The sequence below is a fragment of the Schistocerca piceifrons genome, chromosome 6, assembly GCF_021461385.2.
Source record: "Schistocerca piceifrons isolate TAMUIC-IGC-003096 chromosome 6, iqSchPice1.1, whole genome shotgun sequence".
NCBI lineage: Eukaryota > Metazoa > Arthropoda > Insecta > Orthoptera > Acrididae > Schistocerca > Schistocerca piceifrons.
The window spans coordinates 21,446,511-21,462,665 of NC_060143.1; the positions used below are offsets into that span (position 1 = coordinate 21,446,511).

General features: G+C 39.5%; 1 protein-coding gene across 1 annotated transcript in view; it reads right to left on the minus strand.

The window, feature by feature from the left end:
- Positions 1–16,155, minus strand: part of LOC124802945 (rab3 GTPase-activating protein non-catalytic subunit) — a 171,428-nt gene that overhangs the window by 31,174 nt on the left and 124,099 nt on the right. Inside the window, exons 20-21 of the mRNA XM_047264033.1 lie at positions 15,891–16,072; positions 1,379–1,606 (exon numbers count right to left, since the gene is read on the minus strand). Coding sequence (XP_047119989.1) covers positions 1,379–1,606; positions 15,891–16,072 — 410 coding nt within the window. The remainder of the gene's footprint in view (positions 1–1,378; positions 1,607–15,890; positions 16,073–16,155) is intronic.

The following is a 16,155-nucleotide window of genomic DNA, read 5'->3' on the forward strand; positions in this document are numbered from 1 at the left end:
CTATGGAGGCCACGTAGGTACCTCTTCGAGGAACTAGGCATTCTAAGTGCACTCTCACAATACATATATTCACTACTGAAATTCATCGTAAGTAATGCATCACAATTTCGAAAGAATACTGATGTTCATACTTACAGCACTACAGGGAAAAATGACCTTTACTATTAATTATTAACGAAAGCTAACAGTGGCTTAGAAAGCAGTTCAATGTGAAGCGACAAAAATTTTTGATCAATTACCCAACACCATAAAATGTCCGACAGGCAGTAAAGCAAGTTTTAAATATATCTTAAAATGATTTCTCCTGGATAACTCCTTCTACTCCACTGACAAATTTCTACTCAGAAACTGCTGGCCAGGATACATATAAAGAAAAAAAACCTTCTTTTTAAGTGAGTTGCATGCATAGGACTAAAAAAAGGGTTCATTACAGTTAACATTAATAATGTATACATATCCTGAAACTAACTCATTCTACATCATTCCGATAAAAGAATTGTTCAACTGATCTATGGAACATTAACTAACAAACTATCTAACTAACCAAGACACAAAACATAGCAGCAATCTAAATTCATCGTCAGCTGTGTAAGTTGTGGGGATCAAAGGTCACAAGCAAACAGGTGGTGCACTGATGGTGAAGGGAATTTTTCGAAGGTCGTCAAAGCATCCATATTGAAGAGGGCCGTGGGCACATGTCGCTCATCAATGATGACCTTGTGGAGCTGGGTGAAACCGCACATTGGGCACACGTCCCTCATCAATGATGACCTTGTAGAGCTAGGTGAAACCGCACATAACGGAAAACCATCACTCCACATTTATGGATCTCAGCCATCATTTTCCACAGAAAACGCAATCCTTGTTGGATGAAACTATCAATAAGTGCCTGATGTTCAGAAAAGTGTGTGCCAAGTGGCCCCTTCCAAAGGGCAGACTTCCATGACACAGCAATAGAAAATTTGATTCCACAATGTGACAAGGTCTCATTTTTGTTGGTGATTATGTCAAAAAATAGCTCATACATCACTGTATCTGTTGCCATTAAAGTTTATCATGTAACTGTGCTTAAAAAATAAAACACAAAATAAAAAAAAATGAGAAATTTAATATCTGGGTGAGCCTTGTCCTCTCATTCTGATGACTCTGGCAGTAAAATCTTTTTTTGGTGTGGCCAATAATTCACACCTACTAAGCTGAAGCATAGTTGGGGGTACAAAGTTGAGCAATAAAGTTCACTTAGTTGTATGTAAAGAAAAAGAAACAACTACAAAATATTAACTTTGAATTAAGAGAAAACAACCTGCACATCTCTCCTAATCAAAAGAGAAAGAGAGAGAGAGAGAGAGAGAGAGAGAGAGAGAGAGAGAGCACTTACCATTGTGTCAAAAAGTGTTGCAATTGGTCGTGGCAGCCTCATACTGAATGCCATCATCATCTGCAGTGCTGTTGCTAGCTGCCGGTGTAAGTGCACAAGGTCAAAGTTTGCTAGCGACTGGGAGAGAGCAAGCTGAGCCAGTGGAGGGGGACCAGCATCAGAGTGCCACAGCTCTTCACTTCTCAACATCCTCAGAACACACGAAGTGCCTGTGCTACCTGTGACTGCCTGTAACAATTACCAGAAGCACTCGAGGTTTAGTGATCAAAAGTAGTCAACTTCTACTACAACATACTCTGGCAGTAAAGACATTATTTAAAAGGAAACAACGATTTCTCTTAAAAATAACAATGTTTCGCTGTAAAGGATTAGAGTACATAACAGCAGCGTCAACAATATTTTATGCCACTCAGACAATATAACTACTATAATAATATAATATTATGAAAAGGACAGTTGCTACTCAACCATATAGCAGAGATGCTGAGTCACAGGTAGGCACAACAATAAGACTGTCGGAAAAAGGGGTATCAGCCACTGATGCTTTCGTTGAAAATAGACACTGATGCACACACTGACGCAAACGCAACCCACACACGTACATGACCACAGTCTCTGGCAGGTGAAGCCAGACTGGGAGCAGCAGCGCATGATGGTAGACCCAATTGGGTGGTGGGGGTAAGGAGGAGGTTGAGGTGGGGAGGTGGAGGGGGAGAGAGAGCACGGTAGAGGCACAGGACAGGACGGTAAAGTTGTGCTTGTGGGAGCATGTAGGGATGTAGTGAAGAGATGCTAGGGCAGCTAGGTGCAGTTGGGAGGTTGACGGAGGATGGGGGGGAGGGGGTTAGCTGAAAAGGAGAGAAATAAAAAAGACGGAGGACTGAGGCTGCATTGGTGGACCACCAATGCACCCTCAGTCTTTGATCTCCCCCCCCCCCCCTGCCCCTCAGCCACTTCCTTACCCCCACCACCCAGCTGCCTCTCCCATCAAGTGCTGCTGCTTGCCATCTAGCTTCAACTGCCAGAGACTGTGGTTAGGTGTGTGTGAGTTGCGTTTGTGTCAATGTGTGTTCGTGTGCATGTTGTCTATTTTCAACAAAAGCCTTGTTGGCCAGCAGCACACTTTCCAACAGTCTTTCTGTTGTACTTATCTGCGACTCAGCATCTATGCTGTATGGTGAGTAGCAACTGTCCTTTTCATAATACTGTTACATTTCATCCTGATTTTCTACTATAATAATGATGATTATTATTACACTTCATTATTTAATTACAAATAATAACAGGGAATATCAAACTGCTATCAATATAACAACATTTTCTACAAATACTGAATTAGTCACGATTTCTCAAATTCTGGTTATCAGTAGCACTCTGCACATGCTGGTGGTGTTTCTGAATGCAATGCTTGTGGTTCTTTCAAAGAGGTTAGCTGACTCCATTACCTAAGCAAATATTTAAAAATATTTGTCTAACAGTCAGCCATCCACAAAAGTAGTGTGCTGTCACTTACAACTCAATAAAAAGTGCTGTACATACTGCTGTAAACTTATAACAGGGTGCAGCAGCTAAAATGGCGTCAACAAAAGATTTATATCTGAAATTCACATAAAATCGGCATTACATTTTCATTAGCAAACCATTTATAAATAAATTCATACAATGTAACCAACTAATAGTTGATTCTTACTTTCACTGCCTCTTTTGCGTTATCACCACCCTTTTGGGAAGAGAGAGAGCGTGATGTTACTGTCACTCAAAGTGTCACCAAGCATGTGAATGCTTACAATCATGCTTATAATTCAACTAATTGCCTGCAGTGAAAATCTGAATAAAGTCAATGTCCACCAGCTGCAACATTCTTCAGGGACCACAACAACAAATTGTACCATGAAATGCAAATATTGACATCTACTACAAGCATAATGTAAGTTAGGTTTTTTAGGTTTTCCTTGACAAAGTTAAATCACAATTTTATAGCGATGGGAACAACTGAGTGAAAACAATTGATTCAGTCAACTGCTGGAGAACAACAGATTCATATGGTTGTAGTTTTATGTACTGGCTGAATTAGTCACTCATTCTTTTGAAGGAAACCAGTTTATGGGAGCAATCAAATGAAAACAATCAATTCAGTCAGTTAGACTATTAATTCATTTCTTTCAAATGTATGCAGTCTGTGTGAGTACCTGAGTGAAAACAATTGATTCAGGCCACTGTAGTTTTTCATATCGATTGAATTATTCACTTTTTCTTTTAAAATGAAACCAATTTGTGTTTTTTCTGTTGGTTGAACCTTGCATTCATTCTTTAAATTGAAACCACTCTTTAGGGTTTTTGCTCACTGAGCTACCCATTTATTCATCTGAGTGAAACCAATCTGTAGTACTTTCATTAATTGAACTAAAGCAGGGGTGTACAACAAGGGCACACATATACCCTGGAGGGTAGCCCTACCCATTGGCGTAAGTGAAGACATCTGCAGGGGACATGTTAAGTTAAAATAAACATTATATATAATACAAAAAAACATTCCACATGGGAAAAATATACTAAAAAAAGATGCTGTGACTTACCATACGGGAAAGCACTGGTAGATAGACACAATAAAACATACACACACACACACACACACACAAATATCAAGCTTTCGCAACCCACGGTTGCTTCATCACGAAAGAGGGAAGGAGAAGGAAAGACAAAAGGAAGTGGTTTTTAAGGGAGAGGGTAAGGAGTCATTCCAATCCCGGGAGCGGAAAGACTTACCTTAGGGGGATAAAAGGACAGGTATACACTCGCACACACACACACACATATCCATCCGCACATATACAAACACAGGCAGACATGTGTAAATGCAAAGAGGTTGGGCAGAGATGTCAGTCGAGGCGGAAGTACAGAGGCAAAGATGTTGTTGAATGACAGGTGAGGCACGAGCGGTGGCAACTTGAAATTAGCGGAGGTTGAGGCCTGGTGGGTAACGGGAAGAGATAATAAATTGAAGGGCAAGTTCCCATCTCCGGAGTTCTGATAGGTTGGTGTCAGTGGGAAGTATACAGATAACCCGGACGGTGTAACACTGTGCCAAGATGTGCTGGCCGTGCATCAAGGCATGTTTAGCCACAGGGTGATCCTCATTACCAACTAGCACTGTCTGCCTGTGTCGGTTCATGCAAATGGACAGTTTGTTGCTGGTCATTTCAACATAGAAGGCTTCACAGTGTAGGCATGTCAGTTGGTAAATCACGTGGGTGCTTTCACATGCGGCTCTGCCTTTGATCATGTACACCTTTTGGGTTACAGGACTGGAGTAGGCGATGGTGGGAGGGTGCATTGGATAGGTCTTACACCAGGGGCGGTTACAAGGGTAGGAGCCAGAGGGTAGGGAAGGTGGTTTGGGGATTTCATAGGGATGAACCAAGAGGTTACGAAGGTTAGGTGGACGGCGGAAAGACGGTCTTGGTGGAGTAGGGAGGATTTCATGAAGGATGGATCTCATTTCAGGGCAGGATTTGAGGAAGTCGTATCCCTGCTGGAGAGCCAAATTCAGAGTCTGATCCAGTCCCGGAAAGTATCCTGTCAGAAGTGGGGCACTTTTGTGGTTCTTCTGTGGGAGGTTCTGGGTTTGAGGGGTTGAGAAAGTGGCTCTAGCTATTTGCTTCTGTACCAGGTCGGGAGGGTAGTTGCGGGATGTGAAAGCTGTTTTCAGGTTATTGGTGCAATGGTTCAGGGATTCAGGACTGGAGCAGATTCGTTTGCCACGAAGACCTAAGGTGTAGGGAACGGACCGTTTGATATGGAATGGGTGGCAGCTGAGACAAAAAACACAAACACACACACACACAAATTACAAGCTTTCGCAATCCACGGTTGCTTCATCAGGAAAGAGGGAAGGAGAGGGAAAGACGAAAGGATGTGGGTTTTAAAGGAGAGAGTAAGGAGTCATTCCAATCCTGGGAGTGGACAGACTTACCTTAGGGGGAAAAAGGGACAGGTATACACTCGCGCGCGCGCGCGCGCACGCACACACACACACACACACACACGCACTCCTTACCCTCTCCCTTAAAACCCACATCCTTTTGTCTTTCCCTCTCCTTCCCTCTTTCCTGATGAAGCAACCGTGGGTTGCAAAAGCTTGATATTTGTGTGTGTGTGTGTGTGTGTGTGTGTTTTATTGTGTCTGTCTACCAGTGATTTCCTGTTTGGTAAGTCACAGCATCTTTTTTGATATATATATATATATATATATATATATATATATATATATATTTTGTACAGAAGAGAGTAACTCTTCTTTTCATCACTTAAAACTGATTAATGTTTTGCTGTGGATTAAATGGTTCCAGATACAATTAAAAGTAACAAACTACACTGATGCATATTTGGGGATATAAAATTGAGGATAAAAGTGTCTTAGGGGTACTGGAAGAAGAAGGAACATTGCTAAATTTTAGCAACTGTTTTTCATTCTGTTTCACTGAAAAGGTGTGATCTCACCTAATTGAAAACTGGTCCTTGCCCTTTGAGATCGTGCATTAGTCTCCTGTGCTTCACGACAGCCTCCTGCTGCCACAAAGAGCACAGCCAGTTTGAAGAAGTGGTTGGTATGCTACCGTGGTTCCCAACAATGAGCCAGCGGCTAGGTCACCACCTTGCACTGGTGCAGTTTGGAACTGCAGTAGCGTAGCAGGTTGCCCCTGCATGCTGGATGGCAGTAGGGAGCTGCCAACGGTTATGTCACGTGCCCAGACAGAAAAAAAGGTAAATCATTCAAATCCAGAGACTGAGTGAAAACAATCATACAGGGTGATTCAAAAAGAATACCACAACTTTAGGAATTTAAAACTCTGCAACGACAAAAGGCAGAGCTAAGCACTATCTGTCGGCGAATTAAGGGAGCTATAAAGTTTCATTTAGTTGTACATTTGTTCGCCATTTCAGCCAATAAAGTTTTTGGTCCCTTTTTCTTCGAAGGTGCTACTGTAACTGGACTACAGTATCTGGAGATGTTAGAGAATTGGCTGTTCCCTCAGCTCAAACAAGAAACACAACAATTCATATTTCAGCAGGATGGAGCGCCACCACATTGGCACTTATCTGTCCGTAACTACCTGAACGTCAACTACCCGAGGCGATGGATCGGCCGCCCGGCAGCCCGTGACAGAGCACTTCATCACTGGCCTCCAAGAAGCCCTGATCTTACCCCCTGCGATTTTTTCTTATGGGGGTATGTTAAGGATATGGTGTTTCGGCCACCTCTCCCAGCCACCATTGATGATTTGAAACGAGAAATAACAGCAGCTATCCAAACTGTTATGCCTGATATGCTACAGAGAGTGTGGAACGAGTTGGAGTATCGGGTTGATATTGCTCGTGTGTCTGGAGAGGGCCATATTGAACATCTCTGAACTTGTTTTTGAGTGAAAAAAAAATTTTAAATACTCTTTGTAATGATGTATAACAGAAGGTTATATTATGTTTCTTTCATTAAATACACATTTTTAAAGTTGTGGTATTCTTTTTGAATCACCCTGTATAACAGATATAGCTGCCAGAGACTTGTGTCAGTCAGTTGTCTCACATTAAGTGAAACCACTCAAACCTGGATAGTGAATGAAAAACACACATATAGCTGGCTTGGTTGCAGAGAATACTTTAACTTGGCTGTTTCATTCAGCTGAAAAAACTGACTGAATGAAAAAACTGACTGAATTAAAAAACAATCTACTAACTAATCAGTTGTTACAACCACTCAGCTGAATCATCCCTGTAACTCTATCATTCATATTCAGAAACCAGTCATCAATGTGAACTCCTGAGGATCATTCAAATGCTATTTATCATCTTTTATATTGTTGTTTCTGGGCTCCTCGACAAATTTTCAAGTTCATTATGATTGTTCATCATGACTCTTTCCTTACCTTGTTTGCACCACTTTAAATCATGAGTTTAGTTAACTATTACAAACAGTGCTCAATACTGATGGAAGCAATTTACCTCTTGCCCCCAGTGTGCTGGAACTGTGGCAACTACAATTGTTAGTTCTATTATGTTAGTCCTAAGATATAAAAACTATTTCTGATGTTTTGTACAGATACTTCTGATGGCCTAATTTACTATAATCAGTGAGATCTTTTGACACTCATTTCTCAGTGTGTATATTCAATGGCCTCTTTCACTTCTGTAGTTCTGTCATCCTCAGTAGTGTATGTTATTACTGCATGTTGGTAATTTTTACCTTGAGACCGAGAGCTGTGAAGAGTGACAATGAAATTTCAAATGGCAGTTATAAGAAGAAGAACAGCTGCAAAAAAGGAACAAGACCACCACATATACATCACTATCCACAAAATCTGCCACTGAAGATGCCTTGCAAAGAAAAATGGCAAAATGTGTATGGCACAAAAATTGTGTTTCTCTCAGTTGTGATTAGATGGTCCCAAAGAAAAATTGTCAACATATCGTAATATTAAATTATCTACATAACTTGAAATCACTCAGTGGCCATTGCCCTCACGTCATGGATATTTGTGAAAATTTTATGTAAGAAAGTACGTAATCAAGGAGGTTTAAAACATTTTTTCTAAAATTTTCTGATCAAAGCTACAGTTAGGAGGCTATTTTGAAATGTGGGCCATTTTCGCAAACCAGCTTCAATACACAAAGTGGCTACTTAGATTGTAACCACTATAACGTTACTTATGAATCAGTCTGATTAAAAAGATAAAAGAATCAACTACAGCACAAAATTATTAAAATGCTGGATTATGCACACAAAGATTTACAAATCTGTAATGAAAGTCATTTTTAAAGTGTCACCCCCACCTCCTCCCAACACACACACACACACACACACACACACACACACACACACACACACACAAAATCACAAGGTTCACCATCTTAATTTTCGTTTCATGTAATGCCTTTTACCGTATTCTGCAACACAAAAAAATCAGATGGGCTTTTTTCCTATCTTGGTAGATTTCATACTTTTTCAGTAAAGCGGGAGTGAGGGTTGCTTCAAATAGCTAAATGACAATACGTGAAACAACCACGAAAAATTCAGTTAGTGGCAGCACAAGTGGACAAAATGGGCAATGTGTGTTAGTTTTGTATATACGTGTGCGTGTGTGTGTGTGTGTGTGTGTGTGTGTGTGTGTGTGTGTGTGCATGTTTTTTAATCTCTAAAGATGGACTTTTTTTATGCTTTCTATGTGCCTGTCAGCTTTTCTCGGCACCTCTTCTGTCTGGTTTTAAGTTATTTCAAAGCAATACAAAATTTTTAGCTAGTAACAAAAGAGTGATTGCTATGAATTGGCAAAATTTTTATAATTATTTTCACTCTGAGCATGATTTAAATCTTATTTGTACACAAATGTGTGCATTACACAGCACATAAAGTAGTTATTAATTATTTCTTGTTTCCTATTAGATTCTTCATAATACATCTTTGACTGATTCAGTGTCAGAGAATTTTTAAATCATCCAGTCCTTTTTTACACATACACACTCGACTTAGAAATCAGCATGGAAAAAAAAAAAAATTAAAAAAATGGTTCTATACATTTTGCGTCAGCAGAGGTGTGTCAGAAGAAACATAGCAGTAGCAAAGAGATTGATTCAACAAACATGTCACATCTGAATCAAGCTCATATTGAATTAATGAAGCTAAGAAGTACATGTGAAAATATTGACACAGTTTGTTCTGCTCATCAAAGGCTCTGTTTGGGAACATTTGAAAACAAACAAAGAATTTGCTGTGACCCGAAGCTTGGAAAAATACTGTTAAAATATCTTCAAAAGTTTTTTCTTTAACCATGGCAACAAAATACATACCAGTCTTGCACTAATACCAAGTATTAAGCTTTATATAACATGTCATGAGGCCATTTATGTCCCACATTATATAGCTTTCCATGGATTGATGAATGTGAACTTGAAGATCCAGATTATACATCACATCCATCTACAACCCATGAGAAACTTAATAAAAGTTGTGAAGTACTTGAAATTTCACCATTTAAGCTGATTGATAAAACAGAATACAGGTGCCCAGAAAACGTTTGATCCCAGTACTATTGTTCAGGATTAAAATTCCAGCAAACAGCATCAGAAGTGCTACATGTTCCAGTGATAAATGTAATCCGAAGAACACAGCTGTGCGGAATGCACAGACTGTAACAGTTTGGTGCAAGAACTTTAACAGAAGTTGTGTTAAGGAAAAACTGCAAATATAAAGTGTGCTCAATAAAAAATGCAATAATTTTTCTCTCAGAAAATGTCGCTCATGAGAGGGGGGTGGTGGGAAGGCACCAAAAAAAAAAAAAAATAAATAAATAAATAAATAAAATAAAATAAAATAAAAAAATAAATAAAGAAAGAAAATTAAAAAATCAAAATTAAAATAAAAAATAAAAGAATGCAAAATTTGTTGTGGGACATCATGGAATATTCCTGCTTCAGCCCTTTAGTTTTATGAATTCCATTAGGTGGCAGCATTACATATAGCCTTCAAAATAGTGTCTAAAATGAAGGTGCTTTCCAGGCAGAGTGCTGTCACCGAGTTTCTTTCGGCGGAAAACCAGAGCATCACAGATATTCGTAGGCACTTGCAGAATGTCTACAGAGACCTGGCAGTGAACAAAAGCACAGTGAGTCTTCTGTCTCTACATATACACTGAAGAGCCAAAGAAACTGGTACACCTGCCTAATACTGTGTAGGGCCTCCACAAGCACACAGAAGTGCCACAACATGACGTCGCATGGGCTCAACTAATGTCTTAAGTAGTGCTGGAGGGAACTGACGCCATGAATCCTGCAGGGCTGTCCATAAATCCATAAGAGTACGAGAGGGTGGAGACCTCTTCTGAACAGCGCGTTGCAAGGCATCCCAGATATCCTCAATAATGTTCATGTTTGGGGAGTCTGGTGGCCAGCAGTAGTGTTTTAACTCAGAAGAGTGTTCCTGGAGCCACTCTGTAGAAATTCTGGACGTGTAGGGTGTTGAATTGTCCTGCTGGAATTGCCCAAGTCCATTGGAGTGAACAATGGATACGAATGGATGCAGGGTGACGCTTACGTACGTGTCACCTGTCAGAGCCATATCTAGACATATCATGGGCCCACATCACTCCAACTGCACACGCCCCACACCATTACAGAGCCCCCATCAGCTTGAACATCCCCTGCTGACATGCAGGGTCCATGGATTCATGAGATAGTCTCCGTACCCGTACACATCCATCTGTCGCCTGCTCGGACGAGCAGGCGACATGTTTCCGTCATCAACAGTCCAATGTCGGTGTTTACATGCCAGACAAGGCGTAAACCTTTGTGCTGTGCAGCCATCAAGGATAAGAAATGGGCCTTTGACTCCTAAAACCCATATTGATGATGTTTCATGGAATAGTTCCCACGTTGAAACTTGTTGATGGCCCAGCACTGAAATCTGAAGAAATTTGCAGAAGGGTTGCACTTCTCTCACACTGAACGATTCTCTTCAGTCGTTGTTGCTCCCGTTCTTGCACAATCTTTTTCTGGCTGCAGCGATGTCAGAGATTTGATGTTTTACCAGATTCCTGATATTCACAGTACACTCATGAAATGGTTGTATGGGAAAATTCCTACTTCATCGCTACCTGAGAGATGCGGTGTCCCATCGCTTGTGTGTTGACTATATCACCACCTTCAAACTCACTTAAATCTTGATAACCTGCCATTGTAGCAACAATGACCGGTCTATCAACTGTGCCAGACACTCGGAGTCTTATATAGGCATTGCCGACCACAGTGCCATATTCTACCTATTTACATATTTATATCTAAAAACACAGATGATGTGACTTACCGAACGAAAGTGCTGGCACGTCGATGGACACACAAACAAACACAAACATACACATGAAATTCAAGCTTTCGCAACAAACTGTTGCCTCATCAGGAAAAAGGGAAGGAGAGGGAAAGACGAAAGGATGTGGGTTTTAAGGGAGAGGGTAAGGAGTCATTCCAATCCCGGGAGCGGAAAGACTTACCTTAGGGGGAAAGAAGGGGTATACACTCGCACACACACACACACACACACACACACACACACACACACACACACATCCATCTGCACATACACAGACACAAGCAGACATTTGTAAAGGTAAATTTATGTATTTGAATATGCATGCCTACACCAGTTTCTTTGGTGCTGCAGTGTAGATACATAAGTGATGGCTGCCTCCCCTACCTCTTCCCCCTGATATGGCGGTCAGCATCACATAGTGGTCAGCATCACATAGTGGGAGACAGACTGCTGTTCGAGTCTCAAAGCATTCAGTCTTGTCCAGACCCACATGTTAACTGCTGGATGCAGTTTCAGTGTATAGTTGTTAGTACAGGTAGGCTAGGTGGGAGCCCTCTCTCCTATTAACAAGATTGTCATGGAGCCTTATCTAATAACGCTCTCCCAAAAGCCACTAGCTCGGCACAACACTTTTGTTTCCTCAAATCCAAAGGTATGTTATTCGTTGGGGCTATGTCCTGCCACTGCTGACTTGTCTCTATGGCCCAGACGTATGCATCTAATGAGTTCCACAGAGCATTCCAAGATAAAGTGCTGTGTTTGCCCAACATATTGCAGGCCACACTCACAAGGGATCTATACGTACCTGGTACTCGCAACTTAAATTTGTCCTTTACTGACCGAAGCACATCTTCGGTTTTTGTAGTAGTTGAAAGATTGCTTTGATGAGTGGTTCTAGGATTATCATTATTTGTCTGCACGAAACCCAATATATGGAATGATAAAAGTGAGTTTCTCTACCTCTTCTTTGCAAATGAGTGCATCACTCATTTTCTTGAATGTATGTCTAATCTTTGCTTCACTACACCAATTTTGGCAAAACACATCTAAGGCATTGCAGCTCAGCTGGGAGACACACACTGTCACAAATGGTATGCGCCTTGTTTAGTAGAGTTGCTAGGACAGTTTACCACTGTGCTGGGTGATGACACTTCACTGCATTTGGTACAGGTGTGTGTGTGTGTGTGTGTGTGTGTGTGTTTTCTTTCTTTTTGTAGACTGCATATTCTAGTGTACAACAGCTTCTCTTTTTTATTAGAATGTCTGAAAATGGAAAACATCCATTCTGTTCTAGCTTCATTGTGGGGCATGTGCCATCTGTGAAAAAGAGAGCCTCCCAGTTACGCAGCAACACCTTAAAAGAGGTGTTTCACCAAATTGGTACTGCAGAGACCAGATTAGATGTGCACTGAAGAAAATGAATGATACAACCATCTGCAAAGAAGACGTAGAGAAAGAGAAACTTGTCTTTATTTTCTATATAGAGCCTCCTTCAGGCAAAATTGCGAGAATCCTCAGAAAAATGGACATCAAAGTTGTCTATTGAGCACCACAAAAAATAGGAGATATACTTAGTATGGGAAGAACATGCTACAACTGCAAATATCTGGTATATTTAGCATCCCTTGTGAGTGTGGCCTCCACTGCTTCAGGTAGACACAAGGCTGCATCTTGCAACATTGCGTAAGACACTTAAGATGCACACATCTGGTGGATAATAATAGACCAGCGGTGGCAGAACACAGCCTCAATGAAGGACATATATTCAAATGTTGTGCTAAGCTAATGTCATATGGTAGAGCATCATTAAAGAATCAAGTGAGATAAGGCTCCATTGGAGTCTCACCAACAAAGACGACGGCTAGCAGCTAAGTATGTCACAGTAGCCTGCACTAGTAGCTACACCCCAAGACCACAACCAACAGTTGGTACTTTATGAGTCTGCATAAGACTGAATGCGCTGACAGTCAAACAGCAGTCCGCTCCATGATGTCAACCTGTGCACCACAAGGAAGGAGTGGTTATATGTGATACCTTAATATGTACACACATCAGTGTGTCTATTATTTTTCTGAGTGTTTATCATTTTTTGTGCGAGTGTTGAAAGGTCTTCCCACAAACACTTCATGTAATTTATGACCTGATGTTTTCTGCACGGTTGTAACCACATCAAGAAGTAGACTATGCCTACCAGAATAGAGTAACCATTTTGCATCCACAATTCCACAGCTGACCTGCTGCCCAGGGTAAATTAAGAATTAATGGCTTGCTCTTTCTACATGTACTTGGATGTACCCAGCCATCTAAAAGCATACCAATCCTAATAGCTACAATAATTAGTCTACAAATTAAGAAAATGTTGATGTAATGTTGTTGAGTACACTGTCCTCAGTCAGCAATAAAAATATCTGCACTTATACCCATTACACCCTGTATATATGGCACACCTGCATGATTGACATTTTGCCAGAATACTCATCAAAACACTGTGGAATTTCAACGAACCCACCTGGAGAAGATATTGTCAGCACTATTAGTCAGGAAAACCTATGTTTAGATAAAAAAAAAAAAAAAATGCATAATCTGAAAAATGTGTACTTATCTTTTGAAGAAAAATATCCTTCTGATAAAATTGGTCTTTACAGTTTAGTTAGATTCACCAAAAAGAATGTGTTCCATAAACAGCCGAGGAAAGTGTAACACCTGTGTATGCTAATAAAATACTATATAGTATCTTCTCGAATGCATGCATGTGTATGCTATTAGCACCAAAATGTGAAACTTATGATGTATGCAGCTCTTGTAGAACCATGCACTAAACTTTTACAGATACTTGTTTGTAATCTGGAAAATGATGAGCGCATGTTACATCATTGTTTTCCACCAAGAATACCTCCTGAAGAATATGAACTGCATAAATTTTTAGTGGAGCTGGGATCCTTAAGGCAATGGATTCAAACTGATTGATTTACACTGGACTCATTAATGAAGACAGTCGATGAATAATATCTCATCCAAAAACTTGAGAACTTGAAACAATATCTTTACACATTGAAATCTCAGAGTTGCTTCTTAAAATCAATCAAAGAAGCACTCCCTGATATTTCACATATTGTTATGGTGGAATTTGAGTAAACTATATACAGGTTTGGTTCATGTTGTTGCACAAGGATTTCTCTAGAGATCAATCAAGTTACCCTTCATCCTTTTCTTGTTAATTATAAAACAGTGGATTGCATAATGTCAATGGCATTATGTTGGACAAGTGACTGTTTGCAACATAATGCAAACACTTTCTACTTTTCCAGAAAAGTGCTCTCACCTATATATCGGAATAGCTAGTACACATCCAGCATGTCATTTATTTCAGTGGTGCTGGACCTACACAATTTAAAAATGTTAAGAACTTTGTAAATTTGTGCCATCACAAGCAAGATCATGGGATAACTGAAAAATGAATTTTATTTTACTTATTTTTTGGCACTAGTAATGGTAAAAATCCATGTGATGGAATCAGTTATAAATCTTTAGGAAAAGAGTAAGTTTACAGCATCCAAATGACAATCACATTGTAAGTCCAAGAGACCTTCTTACATTAGCCCAAACCCATGTTTCTTTAATATGCTTATGTTTGTTTTAGGTATCATTTCAATTCATGACTGCCCAGATCCCGCATGCCCTGGTGATACTATTGGCAACTGTAATGGTTTGAGTGTATTTGGTTATATTACATTAAGTGAGTGCCATATATGCATGGGGGCTTGCATACGATTGTAAAATATATACATGTCATTTGTTTTAAATGTGAAAAAACATGTATTCCTTCCACTGAAATGCCACATACTACACATATGCACCATCTGGCAGTGCAGTTTCACTTACCATTCTACTGCTGCACATGAGCCAGTTTGCACTTGTGCTTAGTAAGAGTGAATTGGATGTGATACTTTCATCAACAGTGGTCTGATAAGTGCAAATTCTGCCATCTATATTATTGTAATCAGTTTGTGGTGTAAATATGTTTGTTACTGTGTGCTTTGCCTTTTACATAAGGTTCTTTTCATAATGGTGAAATGTCAAAAAATGTAAGGAAGAAGGCAGAAACAGAATTAATATTATGAAAGTTTCAGTAAAAGTGTAAATTTGGAGAAAAAAAAAAAAAAAAAAAAAAAACCAACGCGTTACAAATAACTTTCATTACATGTTTCTAAACATTTGCAAGCGTAAGTCCAGAATATTTATAATTTATACCATAGTTGATCATTTTATCTTTCCAATGACATGAAATTGAATAAAATTGATTCATAAATAAAAAAGTAATAGTGGAAACAAATTTTTATCCCACCTTTCCTACCAATGCCAGTTTGTGAAAATTAATCGAATTTCAATATTACAGCGTAACCAAAGTTTTGATCCAAAAATTCCGAGAACCCTTTTTCATTATATACTTCCTTACACTAATTTTTCAATATGTGAAATGTAGGCAATAAAACTTCTTTATTTTGAGTGATTTCAAATGAAGTCAGCCAAGTTAGGCACTCTCTCTTTGTATCATATTTAATTATCTTATATATTTCAACTAATTATGTAGAAACAAACACAAACATCTCATGGAAAATGGGGCAATATTGTAAGATGATGATAATTTTTACTCACATCCATGAAAAGATTCAGGAAGTCAGCACTTGTTCCAAGGAATTCTGTCATATGAATGTCTGATATTCCAACATCCTGATAACAGTTTGTTTCTTTTGGAATTTTTCCTGCTTTGTGTATCAACTTAGCAGCAGACTCAAATCTCTGTTTCAGATGCATTGACCATATAAGGCTGCATATTCCTTCAAAAAAACATAATACAACTAATTAAAAGACTAGTTAAATATTTTTGTAAACTGTAATGATGTGTCATTCAAAAATATTT